The sequence below is a fragment of the Phoca vitulina genome, unplaced genomic scaffold, assembly GCF_004348235.1.
Source record: "Phoca vitulina isolate PV1807 unplaced genomic scaffold, GSC_HSeal_1.0 scaffold31, whole genome shotgun sequence".
Taxonomy (NCBI): Eukaryota; Metazoa; Chordata; class Mammalia; order Carnivora; family Phocidae; genus Phoca; species Phoca vitulina.
Genome location: NW_022589734.1, coordinates 6,971,642 through 6,994,886, shown reverse-complemented (window position 1 = coordinate 6,994,886; position 23,245 = coordinate 6,971,642). Strand labels below are relative to the sequence as shown.

Here is a 23,245-nt window from a genome sequence, read left to right as displayed (position 1 = left end):
GTGTTGTTCTAGTCTTCTATTTCCTTGCTAATCTTCTACCTGCTTGTTCTGTCTGTTATTGAAAGTGCAGTATTGAAGTCTCCAACTTTTATTTGTTAAATTATTTTTGTTTTGTTTGTTTGTTTATTTTTATTGAGGTATAATTGACATATTATATTAGTCTCAGGTGTGCAATATAATGATTATTTGTGTATATTGCAAAATGATCACCACAGTAAGTCTAGCTAATATTTGTTGCCATACATAGTTACAAAATGTGTGTGTGTGTGTGTGTGTGTGTGATGAGGACTTTTAAGATCTCACCTACCAACTTTCAAATAACTGGAAATTTGTACCTTTTGACCCCCTTCACCCATTTTACTTACCCCCTACTCCCCACCTCTGGTTGAATTGTTAAATTGACTATTTTTCCCTTCAATTTTGTCAGTTTTGCATTTTGTGTATTTTGGGGCTCTCTTATTAGATGCAGATATGTTAATGATTGTTGTTTTCCTAATATCATTACCCTTTCATCATTATAAAATGTGCTTCTGGGTGATGTACTATACCTTGGCTAATTGAATTTAAATTTTAAAAAATGTCCTTCTTTGTCTCTAGTAACAATATTTGTCATAAGTCTATTTTGTCTGATATAAATATAGAGCTCCAGTTATCTTTTGGTTCTATTTGCACAGTTTGTTTTCCACCTTTTTACTTTCAACCTATTTGCATCTTTGAATATAAAGTGTATCTCTTAGATACAACATACAGTTTTGTTATCCATCTTGCCAATCTCTGCCTTTTGATTTTAGTGCTTAGTCTACTAATATTTAAGGTAATTACTGATAAATAGGGTTTATAGCTGCAATTTTGCTATTTCCTTTCTATATGCATGATGTCTTTTTTCTTCCCCATCCCTCCATTACTTTCTTACTTTGTATAAAAAGATATTTTGTAGTATACTATTTTAATTCTTTTTCTGTTTCTTTTGACAATATATTTTTTAGGTTTTTCCTTAGTAGTTTCCCTGGGGACTACAATTTAAAACCATCATTTGAAACAACTTAGTTCATATTAATACCAATTAATTTCAATAGCATACAAAAACGTTGTCCCATTCCCCTTACCTTTTGTTCTGTTATTGTAATACAGATTGCATCTTTCTACATTATAAGCACATCAACACAATTTTATAATTACTGCTTTATGAAGTTGTCTTTAAAATCAGAGGGGGAAAGAACTCAAACAAATATACATTTATACTCTTTTGCCTATTTCTCTATGTAAGTTACCTTTGCTTCTTTTTTGAAGGGTAGTTTTTGCTAGATATACAGTTCTTATTTAACTTTTCCTTTCAGCAATTTGAATATATCATCCCACTGGATTCTAGCTTCCATGGTTTCTGACGAGTAGTCAGTTTTAATCCTATTGATGAACTCCTGTACATAATGAATCACTTTTCTCATACTGTATTCAAAATTCTCTATTTTCAGCTTTTGACAGTTTGACTCTGAGGTATTTAGGTGTATATATCTCTCTTTGAGTTTATCCTTTTTGAAATTTAACTTCTCAGATGTATATATCAATGTCTCATCAAATTTGGAAAGTTTTTAGCTATTATTTTTTTCAAATATTCTTTCTGCTCCTTTCTCTCTTTCCTTTCCTTCAGGGACCTTCACTATGAGTATGTTGGTACTCTTGATGGTATCCCACATGTCTCTGGGGCTCTGTTCATTTTTCTTCATATTTTTTTCATTTCAATTTACTTATCTTCAAGTTCACTAATTCTTTCTTCTTTGTGTCTACTCCAATCTGCTTTTGAGACCCACTAGTTAATTTTTGAATTTTTCATTCTAGTTATTGTATATTTCAACTCCAGAATTTCTGTTTGATTCCTTTTCATAATTGTTATCTTTTCATTGATATCTTCTGTTTGATTAAATATTACTCAGATAGTTTTCTTTAGTTATTTGAACATGTTTATTATACCTGATTTAAAAATCTTTGTCTAGTAAACCAATGTCTTGGCTTCCTTAGTGACAGTTTCTCTTGACTGTTTCTCTTCTCTGTCTTAGCCATTTTCTTGTGCCACAATTAAAAAGTAAAACAGATAATGAAAAGAGGGGAAGCTATCAAAAGAAGAGAAAAAAGTAAAATTAAAAAAATCATTGTAATAAGGCTGCTATAAAATGCTCTTAATAAATATTCAAGAAATCAGTACCTGGAAGCTTAAGAAGAGAGTGGAAAGGCTCAGGACTAAGGAAAGACACACTCCCAGAAAACTTTGTAAATGGAAACAAGCTTCTTAGGTACTATGGTAAAGTATATGTAGTTGAATACATCTGGGCTGGCATTTATCCAGTATGTACAGGTAGGAACATACAGCATTTATTTAGACTGAGTGTCCTTTCTGATTGGTTGCGATTTCCAGTTGGTTCATGTCTGTGTCTGAGCAGTTACTAATTATTTTGATTATCACCTCTTCTATAAATACACCTCATAGTTTCATTTTGGGAGTAATATCACATCCCTACCCCCACCCCCAACTTCAAACCCCCTGATTGGGGTCTCTCATACTACAGAAGACTGTGCTTAAACTGATTTCACAATTAGCATTGGAGGACTCCTTCCCTGCAAAGGACAAGCAAAAACAAATACCTTCATTACTTCTCTTTTTTTCTTGGTGGGCAGTTGGTTTCTACAGAAGGGTTGTCTGAGTCTCCACCTGATTGGACCTCCAACCCTTGACTGATGACCCCAGAGAGACTTTAAATGCCCCTTCCTGGTTTCAGCATTCCAACAGTTCCTAACAATGAACAGCTGCATTCTGAAGTAGTGTAGTGTTCCCAGCTCCCAGCTCCCAGCTCCATAAAAGATTGCTCCAGCATGCCTCCCTTTCTCTGAATAATTCCTTTTCATTGTTTTGCTTCATTACCTTTCCTAATTGACAAGTTTTTTCTTGGTCCAAGCTTTCATTTCCACTTTGGAATGTCTTGCTAGAAAAGCCTCAGAATCTACCAACTTGCCTCCACTTCTTTCAACAACTCCCATACCACCCCATGCCCACCACCACCGGAATGGCCAAAGCGGAACAATTTCAGGGTGTGCTGTCATTTTTGTCACCAATAGCATTGCCTGTATTAAAAGTATATCAAAACAGCCTGGGAAGTGGGGCTGCGCCCATCTGCCACAAACACACAATTTGCAAGATAGCTAAGTACCTTTCTTCCACCCCCTACCATTCTTAAAATAAAAGAATTCAAAGATTTGTTTACACTTGAAGTTGGTCCAACACATCTCCTTGAGGGCTTTCACTCAATGTTATTTGTGTTTCCCCTTGAGCCATAATAAAGCTGCAGAAACAGGGTTACAAGCCCAAATCTCTTTGTTCCCTCGTAGGAAATCGTTCCTGGACAAATTGCAAATGAGATGACCCTGTGGAGGATTTAAGCAGTTAGCCAAGTTTAAGGCAGTAAAGGACTCCTTGCTTATATTATCCACTTTATTGTCTTTGAACATCTAGCATGCAGAGCCCCAAAGCCCATTTTGATCGCAGCTGTGTTCTCTGTCCACTTCTCCATCATCCCACAGGCTCTTGCAACTCCAGATGTGACCTTATCCAGCGGTTAAAACCAGGGCAGATTTTTAACTGTGCTCTATTTTCTTTTAATAAAAAATAGTTCACTTATCTGGGGGGTGGGTAGAAATTAGTGCATGTTTATTATAAAATTTTCAAACATTGCTGAAAAAAAATACAAAAGTCAGAGTCATCCATCTTCTAACTCCTCAGAACATTTCCAACATCTTCTTAAGTATCCTTTCATATGTCTCTTTGCTATTGTACTCATTTTTATTGCTGCATAACACATTACCAAAAACTTAGCAACCTAAAACTATTATCAGTTTCTCTGGATCAGGAGTTTGGGCACAGGTTAACTGGGTCCTCTGCTCAGGGTCTCAAATAATGGCAATCAAAATGTTAGCTGAGGCTGTGGTCCCACCTGATGTTCAGGGCTCTCTTTCAAACTCATTTAGGTTCTTGCAAGGATTCAGTTCCTTGCAGCTGTAGAACTCATGGAAGCTTCCATCTTTTACAGGGCCAGTAGGAGGGTATCTCTGCTGCTTCCAATCTCTAGCTTGCTCTGTCCCTAACCTCTAGACCCAGATTTAAAGGGCTCACCTGGTTAGATCAGGCCCACCTTGCTATCTCCCTTTTAATTAACTCAGAGTCCACAGGTTAATTATCTTAATTACATGTGCAAAATCCTCTTTGCCATGTAAAGTAACATAATCACAGGAGTTATATACCATCATATTCATAGATTTCACCCACATTCAAGGGGAGGAAATTATACAATTTAGAATTCTGCCTTCCATACTTATCTACATACACAATGAACACATACACTGTGTTGTATGTGTTATTATTAAATAATGTGTTAATATTAAAACTTAATATTCCATAAGCATATTTCCTGCCTAATAAATGTAGATCTGCATTTTTATGGCTGAATAATGTTCTGTTTTGTGTTTCAAAACAATCACGTATTGGACAGTTTCTGATTTTTCCTTCTTGTAAATTATGCAAGGATGAACATTCTGAAGTACCTGTCTTTGCATGTGTGTGATTATTTGCTACACATAAGTTCTAAGGAAAGGGTTTAACCAAAGGATAAACCAAACCAATGCTGTGACATTCTCTGAAGGTCCCTCAGCAATGCATGGTGTTATTTTTCTAGGGAGGCTCTGCCTTTGGTGAAGATTCTGCAGATCCTTTGCACCAGTTCTGCTGAGTTATTAGCATCCTTGAAAGGAGTTCTAGAAATCACTAGCTGTCACTGCAGAAAACCTACAAAAAGTAACATAAGGCAAAGACGTGTTCTTCACTTGTCATTCCATCGTTATTCTCCCTCAAAGTTATTTTCAACTTGATTAAATAACTCTCAATGAAATGGGGGCTTTATTTTAATTTCTACACTGCTTCTTTAGAAAGAAGCAACAAGAAAACTAGATCACTTTGAAGGTTTCTAACTTTTCTTTTACCTTTAAAGTGACACTGTACATTTTGATCGTATAGGGGGAAGTCAAGTTTCAAATGAAGGCTCTGAGAAAATATAAAACCATGAATCTTAATAACAAACAAACAAACAAAAGTTTAATTACACCTGCCTTGGAGATGTCCTACACTTGCTAGGAGTTGTCCTTGCCTTTCAATCAAGCAATACTTTCTGAGCACTTCCTAAGGCCTAACTCTAGCACTGGGAATGTGATCATGAACAAGACAGAGCCCCAGAAGTGAATCACTCCCTCGACGAATGCATAATAAAATTACAAGATGAAAACAGAAAGACTATGACAGATCTAGATAAAGAAACTTTAAAGTAACCTTTCAGGAAGCATATATATTCCCCAATCTGCAGACAACCTTGTGGTAAATGGAATTCAGAAATGTCTGTAAATATTAAACCCCTTTCACAGGGGACCTTGAAATCAAAGACAAGCATGTGTACCCAGAAATACTTAACATCCAGACAAAAGGGAACCCTCATGGCATGAGTGGTCCAGGACACATTTTCCCTGGCCATTCGTGAGCAGAGAGAATGGCATGATTAAAAAAAAAAAAAAAATCTATGGCTTTGGAGGTAGCATCCTCCCACTCTGTTCACGACGAGCCTGGGAGCCCAGCCATTGGCTTTCTACCCATTGACTAAGGCCCAACCCCAAACTCAGTTCTCTGAGATCTGAAATACAAAGCTTGTTTATCTTGTTCAAGGCTAACCCTGTCCAGGATATTTGATTTTAAATAAGGAGGTTCTGGCACCTATTAATCTAGGGTGGTGGTGTAACAGTGAAATCCTAGCTAGAGCTAGGATTGCTAAACACAGGTTGCCTACATGGATTGTGTAGGAAGCAGGACTATGTCCATTTGGATTGCAAATGTTTCCTTGCCGTTTTCCTGGATCTCCCTGCCTAATGATGTAACTTTCACTGTTCTGGAGGGAGGCTAACTGTCATGTTTAAACTCACAGTGACCTTCTTTCCAGCTTCAGAGGAAAGATACAGGCTCTCAAGTGGGAACCAACTTCATGTTCCTGTCCAACACCTCCACACCTTGACCCTGATCTACACCTACACTTCCCTGTCCCTGCAAACAGTGCCTCGCTCCCCACACCCAGGAGTGGTGTGGCTGTCAACCTCATCCTCCTGCATTCTTGAGAGTTGAGTGTCCTTTTATTCAATCTCTCTATTCTCTATTCCCACTCCCTGCACTGGTTCTTCCTCTGTAAGCATAACAATCTCTCCTAATGTGAAACTAATCAAAACACTCTTGCCTGCGTTGCATTACCTTCTAGCCATGGCCCTATCTTCTTTTTTTTCCCTTCACAACCTAGATCACTCTGAGGAGAAAAACCTACACTGCATCCCTCTGTTTCCATGCTCTCCTCGTTTGGCTCTGTCCCCATTTTCCTCCACCATCCATGAAGACGCCAGCAACTCATCCAACCCTGACTGTCTCATGGGTATATAAAAACGTCTCTAGGGTTTTGTCTCCTGGGTTTCTCACTGGCTCTCGAGTTCATCACGTCCAAAATTGAACTTGTCAGCCACCCAACACACACCTCCCAACACAAACCGTCTTCTCTTCCTCCTTCATTCAGTCTTGGTAAATGGAACCATCATACTCCCTGGAAACACGAAAGTCTTCCTGCACTCATCCAGCTCTCTCACCTCCACGTGCTATACCTGCTAATGGCTCCTGGACCTCCCCACAGGGGTGGAGGTCAACTCAGCTCCTTGGCCCATCCTGCCTCCCCACCCAACTTCCATAAAGAGAGATTTGCAAATTTAACTTGCCCAAGAATAGAGCTCAATCATTTGATTTGGGATAAAAGGATCTCACAGTCTCATCCTCTCCTACAGCATAGTTCATTGTTTAAGAGCTTGGGCCCTGGAGCTCTATCACTAACCAGCTGTGTGACCTCAGGCAAGATTCTTAACCTCTCTGTGCTTCCCATGCAATCTGGAGATAGTAATAGTACCTTTCTAATACGGTTCGGGAACATCATCTGTGCTAATATACATAAAAGTTTTAGAACAGTGCCTGGAACACAGTAAGTGCTGTGCATTTGTCAGTTTTGTGATTCTCTGCCCACCCTCACCTGCCATCCCTCTCCCCCGTGCACACAAATACGCAAGCACGCTGTCCTCACGCCACAACGAACAGCGTGCAGTCCCCCAAACACACCGTGTGGGTTATTTCATGCCTCCACAAATTTGTTCTTACTTCTCTTGTTGACTTTCTAAACCCCCACATTCCTCAGGACTTAGCTCAAGTACTACTTTTGCTGTGAAACTTGTCCTCATTCCCTAAGGGTTTTCCCACTGAGACCCCAGCGTACCCCCAAATGAATTTCCACTGCATCACTTCTATGAATTATTTTAAAAAGTCTGAGACTTACTATTTTTGAGCACTTATCACATGCCAGGCCCTATTTCTAAGTGCTTTACTCCCATCATCTTGTTTAAGCTTCACAGCAAATCTATGAAATGTTTGTAACAATTGGTTTACCTTTTCATCATTCCTCCTAGATCATGAGGGTCTTTGTGGGCATGAACCTATGTATCAGTCATCGCCACATCGCCAGCACCTAGCCTGGTACAAAAAGGGTACATAGTGAAATTAATACCTCCAAATTGAGCCAATCAAAGATGAGCCAAACTTGGAGATGGGAACATGTACGAATTCCTGACATTGAAGGACATTTAGGCAAAGGATGAATGGTAGCTGGATCTGAAATTCATCCATGCTATAAACAAAGACTGTTATAGCTACCTCCCCCCACCATTAAATCGTTATTACTATATGAATATTTTCTATAGTGCAGATGGGTTAATGTGCTCTCATTGGTTTCTGTACTGTCATATAATTTCAGGTCTTTCCAAGGACATGATAATACAATTCATGATGACATTTTATTCCATGCTCTTGCCGCAAGGGTCATATGCAATGTTCTGAAAAGTTTTGCGTGGCCCTCAGGTTGTGGGTTGCCCACCTTTAATAAAGGGTAAAGAGACACTCACACTGATACCCTTTTCTTCTTGTTGGACACCAAATGGAAATTTGCCACAAATTAGAGACAATTATAGTCAGGATTTAACATTATAGTTTCTATGGCAACAGCCTAAGCCCATAAACACAAGCATTCTATTGCTTAATTGTTACAAGAGATCTGCTTCTTATAAATCGAATATGCATAAATGTAAACATAAATATAAAAGAAATTCAAAGATATATGTATTTCAGTTTCAATTAACTTTTCTTTTCTATCCTGTTAGCACATAGTACATTTTGTTTCATTAGGCAGCAGAAGATGGTTAAGAACAAAACTGTTTCATGCACTGGGTGGCCTTGAAACTGATATTAGCAGGGAAGAGAGATGTCCAGCCACCTCATGCCCCCCAGGGGTGCCAATGGGAATGCATCTGCCCAGAAAACTCAAGTCCAGGATATCTCTCAGGAGTCTTCAATTTGGTTTATTCCATCCCAAAACTTGTAGATAGCGTACTCACAGGAATTCTGGCCACCTTTTGATTTCTTGGGGCATTGAATGGGATGGGAAGTTTAATCTCACTGGGGTGGTGTTTTCTCAGGAACTACCACTGCTGGAATGAAGCCTGGATGACAAGACCTGATCTTCCCGTTGGATTTGGAGGGTGGCAAGTTGTGGACAGCACCCCCCAAGAAAACAGTGATGGTAAAACTGCATCGTCCTTCATGGAACTCGTTTCACTGCGATCTTTATTTTGCTGTTAGGATTGCATTTGATGTGTGGGCAACACTCCCATTGGGAACCAACATCAAAAGTGTGCTTCCTGGGCCCATGTACGGTATTAACAGCCTGTCAATCAGTTTAATTTCATTTCAATGGTCAGTTTTCCCCTGATTATTCTACAACCAGTAAAAAAAAAAAAAAAAAAAAGCATAAAACTTAACATATATAATTCATCTACTCTTGCTTTGATAAGCAGTTTTGAAGACAAGAGAAAAAAATATCCTTGTAGGCACTTTTACTAGGCTCTAAAATACACCTCGGCCCTCTATGATGCAGTAGAGAAAATAAAGAACTCAAAAAATAGTTCCAGATCATCCTTTAAATTATTGTTTTCCCAGAACCTGATTTCTTTTTATGTTGTGTGATTTCTTCCAAAACCTACGTATGTGGGTATTCATCATCTAACTTGCAGTCTATGCTAAGCAATGAATGGCACCTATGACCGCCCTCAGATTTTTATAGAATCACATCAGAGGCCTCCATTTCTCTTTAATATGATGATAAAAGCTAGTAGCTTTTATTATGTTTACTTCCTCAGGTGTTGATATGAGATACTGACGTGTGTGTATATACCATATATCCATAAACATTCATAACTTATTCATAAGAGACTCATGCTTTATTTATGCTGGATTTTGAGGGAGAATGTTCAACACTTTCTGGTGTTCTCAATTATGTATCATGAGGAGACGTCAGAAATGACTAATGGCAGTTAATTTCTTATTAACCAGAGATAGCTGGTTAAAATGTAAGGAACTTTGTAAAGGTAATCATGTGCCTACTGACTTCAGGAATGCATGCTGGGCATTGCTCAGTGTGTTGTTAATGTCCAAATTCCTCAATTTAATACTTGACGTACATGCATAATGTCCAAAAACAAAACACAAAAATCAAAACAAACAACAACACAACCAGGGGGGACACATTACCATCTCCAACATTCCAGAGACCTGTGTAAATGGATCAATCCTCTGTAAGCAAACAGCTCAGCCTCAGAACAAACATCTGGAGTATGTGTTCTAGGTGGGAGAACAGACAGAGACATAGTGACTGCCCTATATTCTTCTCATGGCTTCAAATTTTGGTTTGAGGATGCATTTCCAACAAAGCCCTCTTGATTACACACCTTGGTCATTCACCGTCTCTGGCCATGGGAAGCATGTGGGCTTAATCAATGATGAAGTCGGGAACACTTGCCCCTCCAGAGCCTGTATCTGTATCTGGACAGAAGTGAAGACGACAGACTCATGCTTCCCTTTCCTCTGTGTGTTGCAGGGATGTATCGGTGTGGCCCGGCCTCCGTTCAAGCCATTAAGCACGGCCATATTTGCTTCCAGTTTGACGCACCCTTTGTTTTTGCAGAGGTAAGTAGTAAGCTGGAGAGAAGTGCCGCTTTCTTCCCCAACCTCTTAATACTTGAAAAATAAGACACCAGGTTGTTACTTCTAAATTTCCCAAGTCCATGGCACATGTTTCACGTCTACAAAGTCAACTAAACATCATTCCAACCTCCAGGCTCTTAATTCTAAATGTAGTTCTTACTTAACATTTTTCTTTCCTTGATGTTTTGAGATTTTCTCCTTGAAAAGCAACTGTGTTACTAACCTTAGTTGAGTTCTTCGCACCCACGAAATAGGTATCAACTGCTCCTGAGAAATTAAGTGACTAAATGAATCCCTCAACTAAAAATTGGTGGAGACAGTCCATGAATTGAAATTTCAGAGCTTACTACTTCACTCTGACACTAACCTAGCAGTTCACGTAAAAACAAAATCCAGACACACCCCAGCCATGGTCTTAGTCTGGGAACTGCAACCCATTTCCTGCCGCTCCAGGCCTTCCTCCATCATCGGGGAGGGAAAGCAGAGCTGCTGAAATAGGGAGGGGAGGGAATGGCAGCTAGAAGGCAGCATACTTCATGGGTTGATGGGAACACTTTTGTAAAGGGTCTGAAATTCTGAAAGATTTGGATGGGGACTAGGAGCAGATGAGGCAGTTAGAGAATACTCCAAGGAGATCTCTAAAAATCAAATTAAATATAAAAGGTATTGGTAAAGGAGAAGGTTGGGGGGCTGGGAGGCTGAGGGCAGGGGGTGGAGAGAAGAGAAATATGTGAGAGGCTGAGAGGCAGGATTTACCCAGAATATAGTTTCACCAACAAACACACTGAAGTAATGTCTGTTGTATACAGAGTTCTTACCATGTAATCACTGTGCCTACCATTTGAGGCTGTTAGCCACCCTTTAAAATCGGTATTATGATTCTTCCCATTTTACAGAAAGGAAAATTGAGGCAGCATGGTTAATAACCTTTCCACATTCATTGAACTAATAAACAGTCATGCTAAGATCTAAAGCCAGGCAGGTACTGAAGCTCATGCCATTAACCACCACACTCTACTACTACTCTGGGATGAATAAATACCTATTATAAATATGTGGCAGGCACTGTCCTGTGGGGAACTTAGAACCCTTACGAAACTAGATTCTTGGGGAGCCTGGGTGGCCCAGTCCGTTAAACCTCTGACTCTTAGTTTTGGGAGATGGAGCCTCTGGACAGGCTCCGCGCTCAACGGGAGTCTGCTTGAGATTCTCTCTCCCTCTGCCCCTCCCCCTCGTGTTCTCACTCTCAAATAAATATATCTTTAAAAAAAAAGAAATTAGATTCTTGATGGGAGGTGGCAATACATAGCACATCAAAAGTTAAATAACAGTAGTACAGGAGACTCTGTGGAACTAATTGTCAGATGAGCAATGTAGGTGATAAATGATCTGCATTTAATACATACAGATTCGTTAACTGAGAAACACAGGTCAGGAACTGAGTAGGACAGTAAAGGCCATAAGACACCATCCAGGGAGGGAGGGTGACATGAGGACAGAGGATAATGACACCTGTGTGGCTGGGCAGAGCATTGTGGGAGCACACGGAGGGAGCGGCAGGGAGGCTCCCTGGAGGGGTTAGTGCTTGAACTGCATCTTGAGGGACAGTTTGTAGTTATTCAGGCCAAGTGGGTAAGAAAGAAGGCAGAGGAAGGAAAGAATCTGAGGCAGAGGGGACAATTTGAGCATCGGAATGGGGTGTGTGGGAAATGACAAGCTGTTGCAGGCTCAGGAAAAGTGACGTGTCAGGGGTGTAGAAGATGAAGGCAGAAGGAACTGGACTCCTGTAAAGGAGTCCCCACAGGGGAGAGACTTGAGCCCCGTGGAGCTGGGACTTGAAAGGGGTGGCCCCGAGCTGGGGGCAGGGGGGAGGTCAGAGAGAAGGCTGTGTCTGCTCCACACCCACCCGAGAGGGCGGGGCCTGAGCTCCCCAAATGGCAAGAGGCGGGAAGGAGGAGGCAGCATCCGGAAATGTTTAGGAAGTAAAATAAGCGTGAATATTCAGACAGCAAGATCAGGAATTTGAAACACACAAAGGGGATAGTATTGCTTCCACGGAGACTACCATTACAGTTGCTAGAAGCCTGGGGAAAAAAGGCAGACTGTATTTCGAATTTCATCCCCCTCGATTTCACTTCGGGATTTGGGGATTTATCCCAACTTCCCCAGCTGCCAACTGATAGTTTATGATGCTAGGAGAACCTCTTAATGGGAAATCACTCTAAAATTCACAGAGCCATGTTTTTATATTTTTATTATGCTTTGTTGCTGCAAAGAAAGACAGAGGGAGCAACCTCCCTCCAAGAGTGAATTGCCTAATAGCTGTTAATGCAAACGCTTTTTGCTACTATTAAATATAGATCAGGGTGTTATGCATGTCATCGGGATTCGCAGATTATAATTACTCCTCTCTCAGCCACTGCAGACTTGTCTGACAGAGCGGACGATTTGCTGCTTTGGCACGGGCTGAACCCCAGGGCTGAGCCATTTATAAGAGATGCTCAAGCTGTTGAAAGTGTATGAGGAATCTTTTCTCAAGGGTGCCCAAAGTAGGAGCGCATGGGGGGCATCGTATTTAACTTTAATGAGAGTGTCCATGACTCAGGTTCAGACTGCATCCTCCCTTCCCTTCTCCATCCTCTGGCTGCATAAGCCTGCCTGTCACACCCCAGGCAGGCAGCCCAGTGTGCCTTTTCTTGCCTCTCGCTGACTCTCTTGGTCATTCCTTACTCACTTCCGGGCTGGATTAAACATCATGTTCACTGACGTTTTTTGATCTTCTCAGAGCCGTGGTCTCCTTTAGTTAAAGCAAAATCCAAAATAAGAAGTGAAGGGGAGCAGAGGATACAGGTTTCCAGTTATAGAATAAGCCACGGGGATGAAAGGCACAGCATAGGGAATATAGTCAATGATGTTGTCATAGTGTTGTATGGTGACAGATGGTAGCTACACTTGCCGTGAGCATAGCATAGAGAAGTTTGAATCACTATGTTGTACACCTGAAACTTATGTAACATTGTGTATCAACTAGACTCAAATTAAAAAATTAAAAAGTAAAAATTAAAAAAAGAGGCATGTACATGGGAAGGATCCTATCTCTGCCCCTTTTCCTCTCCTCCTCCAGTTTCAAAATGTATTCTTCACATTTCTAGATAGCTTCCAGGGCTTGAAGCTTATTTCTCATGCCCTCAGCGCCATGACAAGGACCTCCATTCTGGAAGCCCATCTGCCTTTTCTCTCCCCAACTAATGGTGGCCTTTGGCTTCTAAAGGTGGGGGGGAGGAGAGAGCAGAAGAGTGCTAGGGTCTGAAGTCCTCTCCTGAGTTCCCGTGTTCACTGAGCGCTTGGGGGTTGCTGCTTCTCTTCCATCCTAGCTTCCTCTCATTGGCTCTGTCCTCCCCTTCCTACCGGCCCACCCCAAACCTGCACACACGTGCACACTCGAGCACATGCCCACCCCTCCTTCCCTCCCTGTCACTGAGCTGATTTTTGCAGCAATGATGACTGGTCCCCCAGGGCCACAGTAACTGCTCCATTGCTCAGAAGCTACATAGCACTTTCCCTTGCTCTGGGCCAGAGGTTCTTTGTATACAAACTCTACAGACACTTCATTCTCAATTCAACGTTATTTTGCTACCACTTTTTAGCCCATTTTGGGGGGCTCCTATTCTGATCTAAAATAGTTCATCCATTTATTCAAATAATGTATAAGATTTTGGAATCAGGTTGGCTTCTCTTCTTAATCTTCATGCATCTTGCCAGAAATATCTTCTAAAGAGAGCATGCATCCAGCCAGGTCTGTGATGCCCATTATTACCTTTTGAGCTCTGTATAACATTGAGCTCTATGAACTTGATTCCTAGCACACCTCCCTTCCCTCCTCTGACCCTTTTCCTGTTTATTCTCCACAGTCTAACCAGAATCATCCTTTAAAAATGTAAATAAAACACATTACTCCCTTGCCCCCAACCTTCTAATGGATTTCCACAACGCTTACCATAAAACTGAGCACAAGTCTTTATAAGATTCTATGTGATCTGGCTCCTGGCTTTCCTTCCACCTCTTCCCTTGCTCATTTCCCTCCAGTCATACTGACTTTCTTGCTCTTCTGGCAACATGCCAATATACTCTTGCTTCTGAACCTTTATATATACTGTTCCTTTTGCTGGGAAAGCTCTCCCCTACCCTCCACCACATCCTTGCACATCTGACCCCTCCTTGCATCCAAGTCTCTGCTCAGGTCACCTCCTCAAAGAGGTCTTCACTCATCCCACCCCACCCCCACCTAAAATCTCACTTCCTGGCCTGTCTCATAACACTTGCCTTAGTGTTATTATTTCTCTCCTTTCTAGAATATAAGCTCCATGAATGTATCCTCATCACTGAAAACAAGTTCTGGCACAAAGTAGTCATGAATAAATACTTGTTGAATGAATGAGGATGGATGGATGAATGAAGCAAGCAAGCAAACAGAAGCGGAGGCAGAGTACCCTGCTAAGAACTGAGTCTCAGAGAGATAGGATCCAGATGGTGCCCTCAGGTGCTGGCAGTCCTGGTGGGAGACGAGGCACAGGGACAGAGCAGCAGACAGCACACACAGGGGCCTGGCACACACGGAGTAGAAGGATGGCAGTTGTACCAGAAGGTTCATGCATTGCCTCCGTGCGCTCTCAGAGGAGCACCACTTTCTCCGCACAGCCTGTTTTGTAGTTAACTCTAGTTAGGAACAAATGAACAAAGCAAATCTTCCTGGATCCTGAAAAAAGAGTTTCCATCCTTAGTGGTAAAGAGCACAGCTTCTGCCAGCAGTAGACGTATGCTTACATTCCAGGGGCACGTGCAGGACTTTGTCGAGGGGGCACCCTTAGCTTGCAGCCCCAGCCCACCTTTGCTGAGCCCCAGGGCTCAGCAAGCACCTCAGCAGAGGCTGAGTCGAAGTGCCTGTGTCTGACAAAGGGGCAAAGTTGTGGTGTGCTGAAACCAGCACCAGATTTCCTGTTGGGATGCCCAGGTTCTATGTGACCACAGTCCCCTCAAGTGTAGGGTAGGACAAGATGGCCACTAAGACTCCTTTTCATTCAAAAGAAATTAGCCTTCAACATCGGGCTTTCTCCAGCAGTACTGATCTAGGTTTCTGCCCAGCAAGAATGGCATTATTAAACCCAAGCTGAGAGACAGTGAGTAACTTGCCCAAAGTCACACAGTATAGATCCAATATTCTTTCCAGCATCACCTGCACTTACAACTGTCTACAACAGACATGCAGTTGGCCTTGGGTGGGGGCCTGTCACCATTACTCTTTTAAGCCCTCAGTGGCTCATACGCAGCCAAGATGGGGGACCATTGCACTGGTGGCTGAAACTGAAAAGAAAGCTTGCTAACATCGATTGGAAAGAATAATTTCTCTCCACACCCCCACAACATACATATGCAATAGCCATTTCATATGTGGGTTTCTCCTCTCCTCTCTCCACAAGGGACAGTGCTGCTGGGCTGGCCTGAGATTTTAGCCCACATAAATTTCCTAAGCTCTATGCTCAAGGGGAGACGATTTAGCCACTTTTCATATTTAGCCTTGTCTCCCTGGAAAACTGTAAACTGTTGTAAGGGCTGTTATTAAGAAGATATTTATCAGCATTGTTGCTCTAATTTGCAAGAGGAGGAGGCTGTTTGTGCTCGCATGGCCTTCTCCAGAGGGAAAGCCAAAAGTCTCAGGAAGCTCTTTTAAAGTTTCCTTAACTTTTTTTTTTTTTCCCAAAATGACAAATATCCCTGGTGTCTGCCCTGTCATGGCCTATCCTAATTCCTAAACTCATATTTTGGTCTTGCACATCCTATGGCTAGTGCCACAAAGCTGTGATTATTCTGCTGAAGAATGAGGTCACCATTTATCACCCCTCAGATATCTGAGGCCCATGCATGGAACCACTTGCACCCCAAGCAGGAAACCATCTTACCACCTCATGGCGGCGCTGGTGGTCCAGTAGGGCTGTATGGGAGAGGCAATGCACTGTGAGGGTCAGGGAATGGGCCAGCCCAAGGTGAAGGTCAGGGAATGGGCGATGGGCCAGCCCAGGGTTTCAGTCTCCAGCAGCTCCCAGCTATGTGACCACAAACACTTTGCTGACCCTTCTTAACCCACTTGGCACCCTCATCTATAAAATAGGGATAATAATACATACCTCACAGGTGGTTGTTGTTGTGAGGTTTAGATTAAATAATTTGTAAGTGTCCCTGAAACCTTGTGGCCCTTCAATGAATGTCAACTACTTGCTTTCACCTTAGTAGAGGTCAGAGTCCATGTAAATTCAGAACATTTTGTGAGAAAGTAAAGAAAAGTTGCTTTTTTTAACCTCAACTTTGAAAGTTAGGGCTTTATCATCAAGTTCCCCCATTACCTAATAAAAACCATTACATTTTTACTCAGTTTTAAAGTTTACAAGTCATGCTCACATAGATCCTATTTTGCTTGGTGCTGTCTCATTAAAGCGTTACTATGAAATTGGCAGAAGAAGTATAACTATTTTCATTTTCTAGAAACAGGAACTGAAGTTCAGAGAGGATAAGGTAGCTTTCCAAAAGTACACATTCAAGATCAGAACCCGAGGTTCTTGCTAATCCAGCGTGTCTCTGACCCACCCTCTCCGACTTGTGGTTGTGGCAGTCCCTCTGCCTGTCACAGCCTTCCTCTCTCCATTTTTTTTTTTTTTTTGCTTTATTCTTTTTAGCTTTATTGGGGTATGATTAACGTAAAATATTGCACACATTTAATAGATACATCTTGATGAGTTTGTACATACACATACACCTGTGACATCTTCCCCACAATGAAGGAAGTACACATGGCCATGGCCTCCAGAAATTTCCTTGTGTTCTTTTGTGAGCTTTTGTTGGTTGGTTGGTTGGTTGGTTGGTAAGAGCACTTAACATGAGATCCTTTAGTTCGCTAACTCCTATGCATTTTTCGGTTTTCAACTTGGCTGTTACTTCCTAGTCACCTTCCCGCCCCTCCCCACCCTGCCCTGCCCCACTGCCCCAGGTGCTCTGGTGTATCTTAAGCATCCCCCCACCCCGGGTACTTATTGTACTGTATTGCCAGGGTCTCAGGTCTGGGTGTCCAATAGAATTAATTGAGAACTTCTTTTAAAAATAATAGACTTAGCGTCCCACCCAAGACCTCCTCAATTGGGCATCTATTTTTTTTTTAAGTTCCCCAGGTGATTCTAATGCACAGAATCTCCCTTACTAGAGTGTAAATCCTACAAGAACAGTGACTAAATGCATTTTGTCCATCTCTAGGACTATAGCACTACAGCATCTTGGCAATACTATTAATTTATGATATTATTATTATTTATAGAGCATTTGATCTATGCCAGGCTATGATAAGTAATTTACAGACATCTATTTCAGTTAATTTTGCCAACCACTGTGAGGAAGACACTATTGTCACCCTATTTGAAAGAGTAGGGATGTGTAGCTTGGAAAACATTTCATGAACACATCAAAGACTGTTTTCAGCTGGAGCTCCCGATAATACACTGTAGTTCATGTTTCTACCTGCTCCCATGCTAATAAATGGGATCCTAAGAAAGTGGTTATAAAGAATATAACAAGAGACTCTAGGGGAGTCAGCCCTCAGGCACAGATTTAGACATTGTCTCTAGAAAGTAGACTGATAAGGCAGAATGTCAGAAGAGCTTGGGGTCAGCCGGCATGGCCCCAAGATGCTATCTCCAAATACCACAAATAGCATGGTTCCATTGCTGAACCACCACAAAATTGCCTGAATTTTTCCTGATAGCCTAATATCATTTTTCAGTTAAAATGCTTTTGGCTGCAAGTAACAGAATTAAAATGACTTAAACATAAAGAGTTTACCTATAATTTTTCTCATGTAGATAATCCTAAAGTAGGCGGTCCCAGGGTTGACTCAGCCATTTAACAGCATTGTTAAGTCCGCACGTGCTTCTTGTCTCTCTACTTGGCCATCTTTGGATTGTTGGCAGTGTTTCTCTTCACTGTCCCGGGGAGGCTACAAAAGCTCCAAACATCACCTCACTTAATGTGAAAACATTGAAAAGGAGAAAGGGAAGGGCAAACTCTCTCCTTTTATAACAGAGAAGAATCCTACCCAGAAGCCATCCAGCAGACTTCTTCTTCTTCCCAGAAGTAGGTCACACAGCCACTGCTGGATTAAAAGCAGTCTGGGAAAGTGAGTAACAGGTGTGATGGTTTTGGCTCTTTCTGAGGAGGTGGAATTCACCAGCAAGAAAAAGGAGAGAAAGAAGTGGTTGATGTTTAAACAATCAATAGTCCAAATACTCTTCATTTATAACACCTGATAACTAAAATAAGCTAGATTATCCTTCAGATTCATTTTAAAACAAGTTCAGCCCAATGAATCCAATGTTGTTGAAGAAAGGAACATGTCCGCTCTAGGGATCCAGGATGGCTACACCACTGAGAGAGATTCTGATGACAAGGACTTCAGATGGTAGCTAATGCTCCCTTCTCCTGTTTTTAGGTCAACAGTGATGTCGTTTACATTACAGCCAAGAAAGATGGCACTCATGTGGTTGAAACCGTTGATACCAACCACATTGGGAAATTGATTGTAACCAAAGAAGTTGGAGGAGATGGCATAAAGGATATTACTGATACCTACAAATTCCAAGAAGGTAACTTACTGCCACTGAATGAAGATTTCTTTGCCCAAGTTTGTTTAATACTTACCTGCTGTCACTATGAAATGTGTTCTGGAGAATACACCATAAACCCTCATGAGGGAGACACCTAACACCCACAATTTCTCCTTGTAGTTTTCTTTATTTGCTTTGAGCAGAATTCCCCTTCACATTGCTTGTGAAGACAATTTGGTTTAAAGTCATGTCTCTTTTAACACAATATAGTTCTTGCTCACAAAAACACGGAAGAATCTTAACTTTCAATAATAGAAAACACTGTATAACTAATGTAATTTTAGTTTAATAATAGAAATTTAAACAGCCATTCACAGTTGTTTAGTACTTTACAAACTATTTGCACATACATCGTTCCATTGAATTATCACGGAAGTCCCTTGAAATAGATAATACAATATTAACAAGACAGTGTGATCTCACTAATTCAGGACAATTAGGTCAAAGGCCCATTTCGATTATAAAATAATATTAATGTTAATAATGTTTATTGTGTAGACAGTTTCAAATGGAGCTGTTGAGTTCAAGCCCATTTTGGTCAGTACTGGGTGCCTACTCTATGTCTAGAATGGTGTTTGGTGCTGGGGATCCCCACGGTGAGCAGGATTCAGTTTCTGTTCCTGGAAAAGTGATAGGATCATCATGCAGAGGGTGTGGGGAACAAAGAAGAAAGACACACAGTCCAGCCAGGAGATTCAGAAAAAGCAGAGCAGGGTAAGAGAAGTCACAGACCACAGTTAAAGAAATCTAGACAGGGGCTTCCAGGCAGTGGGAACATGACCAAAGGCATCCTGGAGATGTGAGTTAGTCGGTGTGTTTAGGGTCCTAAAAACATCAAGCTCAGAGTGCCAATGGCTAGAGACAAAGCTGCCCAAGGTCAGTAGTAGACAGGAGGTAGAGGAGCTTGGGTTTCTTGATGGGGAATGTGGAGTATATTTTACAAATGATTCACCAGTAGAGGTTCTTAGGAGTAGGCATTTATTTTAGTGAATGGAGAGAAATGACAAGTAATTAGCATATACCTAAATATTCATCAGTACTCCTGAAGTGCTAAGGAATGCAGAATTCATTTTAAATATTTTAGATAGTCTCTCTGCTCTTATTTAAAAAAGCAATTTGCACTATAAAGAGAAAGTTTGCTGAATTGAGATTTCTCACGCATTGTATTAGAAATTCAGGATTTTTGTCACCTGAACTAGTGAATTTTTGCTATATTTCTGAAATGGTTCATTCTTTTCTTCTATTGGTTATCATCCATTGCACAACATAGATACAAATGTGGTTTTTTTTTTCTTTTTGGCTTTTTCCTGAAATGAGAGTTTAAAAAAACCATAAGTACAATAAAACATTAAACAAACAAGTAATGTCCTCTTGTTATAGAGTTATGGACAAAAAGGTTTGGAAAGGAAAAATAAAAGTCCCTAGGAAAAGAGAAAGAGGGACGCCGGGGTGGCTCAGTCAGTAAAGTGTCTGCCTTCAGCTCAGGTCATGATCCCAGAGTCCTGGGATGGGACTCCCTGCTCAGTGGGGAGCCTGCTTCTCCCTCTGCCTGGCACTCCCCCTATTTGTGCTCTCTCTCTCTCTCTCTCTGACAAATGAATAAATAAAATCTTTAAAAAGAAAAAAGAGAAAGAAACTAGCTGCAACATTCATTCATCTATTCGTTCATCCATTCAACAACTTGATCTTAACCACCCACCATATTCCCAGCACTGTTGTGTAGGGATGAGATGCACAGTCCTGCCTTCCCGTCTAGCTGGAGAGATGAGCAGGAAGCAAGCCCTCACCACGTTGTGCAGCAGGTGCCCAGAACAGGGCACAGAGAAGGGAGTTCCAAATCAGACTTGGGATCCTGAAGGACATTAGTGGTGGGCTCACTGAGACAGAAAGAGAAACAGGTATTGGCCAGGTGAAGCATGAGGAGAGACTTCTCCAGGAAAAGGCAGCCCACCAGGGATTGTGGATAAACTCCTGGTGTGGAAGAAGTCTTGAACAGACAGTGTAGAGAAGAAGCAGTAACCCTACAGGGAGCCATCCGGACAACCAGCTGTCTCTTCTAAACCACACAGCAGAACGCCATTGTCATTAGCTGTCATCCGTGGAGGTGGCAGTGAAGGCCAAATCAGGGTCAGATGTCAAAAGAGGAAGGACCAAAAGCCAGTCCAATGGAAGAGGAGTTGGGGCTTGACCAGGGGTGGACACCAGATTAAAAGAAATAAAATGTGCTCACTCTGGATAAGGAAGATAGCTGGAGGTTCAGGCTTCCGAAGTTTGGCAAGAAAGCAAGGCTCAGGGAGGTGGACCATATGGGGGTCTGGTCCAAGCAGAAGAACCCCTAAGTCAGCATAGTTATGAGACACCCCATCTGGCTTCTGGGCTGGAGTTTGATCCCAGGAGGTTAATTAGCCTCTTAACCAAGAATGGCAGCTGCATTTTAAATTCTGACTTTAGGGATGGCCGAGTGGGGTGTTATTTACAGAAGGATGCAGACACCGTGCCTGAATCTGGCAGGACCGACTGAGTGATTACAGATGTCGCCACAGGCCCCTAGGAGAGGCTGCTCGTATTGTGGTCATACATTTGTCACTCTGCTTCTCATTATTGAATCTCTCATATAATTGCTCTATCCATAAATGCTGAATGTGGGCACTAAAATGTAGAGATGAATAAAAACATAGAGAAGAAATTATTACCAGATTCAGGAATTAACTATTTTAATTAACTAAATTGTGGAAAGATCATTTTTCATGCAGAGGATGAACTAAAGCTTAATATTAATTTTATACCTTTTTTTTCAAATATGTAAGATTAGGAAACTATAAAATTTTGAAAACCAGAATTCTTAAAACTTCTGCGGCCATCTGTCTTCTTTTATGATGATGTCTGGATCCCATTTCCTCTTTGTTCCATCAATCATTCCCTCTGCCACTTGTATTTCCATATCTCCTTCCCGATTAGCTCCTTCCCATTCGCATTTAAGCAGGATCCAGTGTCACCTGTGTTTAAAAAAAAATCACACAACTTTTTTTTCAGCAATATATTCCCCACCAAACATGCCCCGTTCTTTCTTCCCGCTGGCCTCCATGGCAGACATCTGGAAAGAACTGCCTGTCCTTGGCGTGCCATTGCACGCCTTTTCGTTTCCTTTCTCACCTACCATCCCCTGAGTTCTGCTACCAGCCACAAATCCTTGAAGCTCCTCTTCGTTTTTTTGGTTTTTTTTGGAAGATTTTATTTAATTTTATTATTTGAGAGAGAGCAGAAGCAGGGTGAAGAGCAGAGGGAGAGGCAGATTCCTCGCTGAGCAGGGAGCCTGATGGGGGACTCCATCCCGGGGCTCCGGGATCATGACCTGAGCTGAAGGCAGACGCTTAATGACTGAGCCACCCAGGCGCCCCTTGAAGCACCTCATCTCAAGGCTGCCAGGACCAATGGATTGCCACGTGGAATAAATGTTCCCAGATCTCAGCTTGCCTGAGCTTCCCGTGCCTTCTGTTGCTACTGCTCAGCCCCGAATCTTGACATTCTCTCTCCTCTTTGTTCCTATGACACCACTTCTCCTGGTTCTATCCCAACCTACTTGACTCTTTTTGCTATCTCCTTCTGCAACTCTAAGTTCCTCTTTTTTTCCCTCACCTCTGAATGGTACTTATTCTAGGCTCAGTCCTCAGGCTTCATTCCTACCCACTTTATGTTCTTTCTCTGTGGCTGGCATTATAGTCACATATCTACTGATCACCCCCCCAGTTGGTGTCTGTGGCCCAACTTATCTGTTCAGCTCCACATTCCCCTAAGTCTCCCAAGAAACCTGAAACTGACCCCTCCGGAATGCCGCCTTCTCTCACTCCTCTTCCCTGGATCTGTTTCCCCCACTTCAGACCCCAGTAAAGAGAACCACAGTCCCCCCAGATTTAGCAACTCGAGAACCAATCATGCAGCAAACCCTCTAAATGTCCCCTTAGAAATAGTTCCAATTCATCTCCTCTCCTCTATCTCTATACTACGGCCACTCTGAGAATTCAGGGGTATCAGGTGTGGAAAGCCCTTAGCGTAGTGCCTGATACAGAATAAATGTCCAATAAAGTTAGTTTCTGCTCCTGCTAGTAATTCAATTCTTACTACAATACTACTACTATTAGTCAGGGTATGAGTATTTTTCTCCTGGCTACCTGCTGTTATTTCCCAATTCCACCTTCCTGCCACACCCTCTCTTTCCCTTTGTCTAACCTGTGCATTGCTGCCAAAGTGACATGTTTAAAATATAAATTTGAGCCTGTCATGACACTGCTTAAAAGCTCTTGCTCTCCTCTGTTGCTTCGAAGGGCATTTCAGTCAGAGCTCACCAAGC

General features: G+C 41.8%; 1 protein-coding gene across 1 annotated transcript in view; it reads left to right on the top strand.

The window, feature by feature from the left end:
- F13A1 (coagulation factor XIII A chain) overlaps positions 1-23,245 on the top strand; it is a 163,111-nt gene that overhangs the window by 108,993 nt on the left and 30,873 nt on the right. The window contains exons 9-11 of the mRNA XM_032424940.1: positions 8,632-8,735; positions 10,089-10,177; positions 18,723-18,876. Coding sequence (XP_032280831.1) covers positions 8,632-8,735; positions 10,089-10,177; positions 18,723-18,876 — 347 coding nt within the window. The remainder of the gene's footprint in view (positions 1-8,631; positions 8,736-10,088; positions 10,178-18,722; positions 18,877-23,245) is intronic.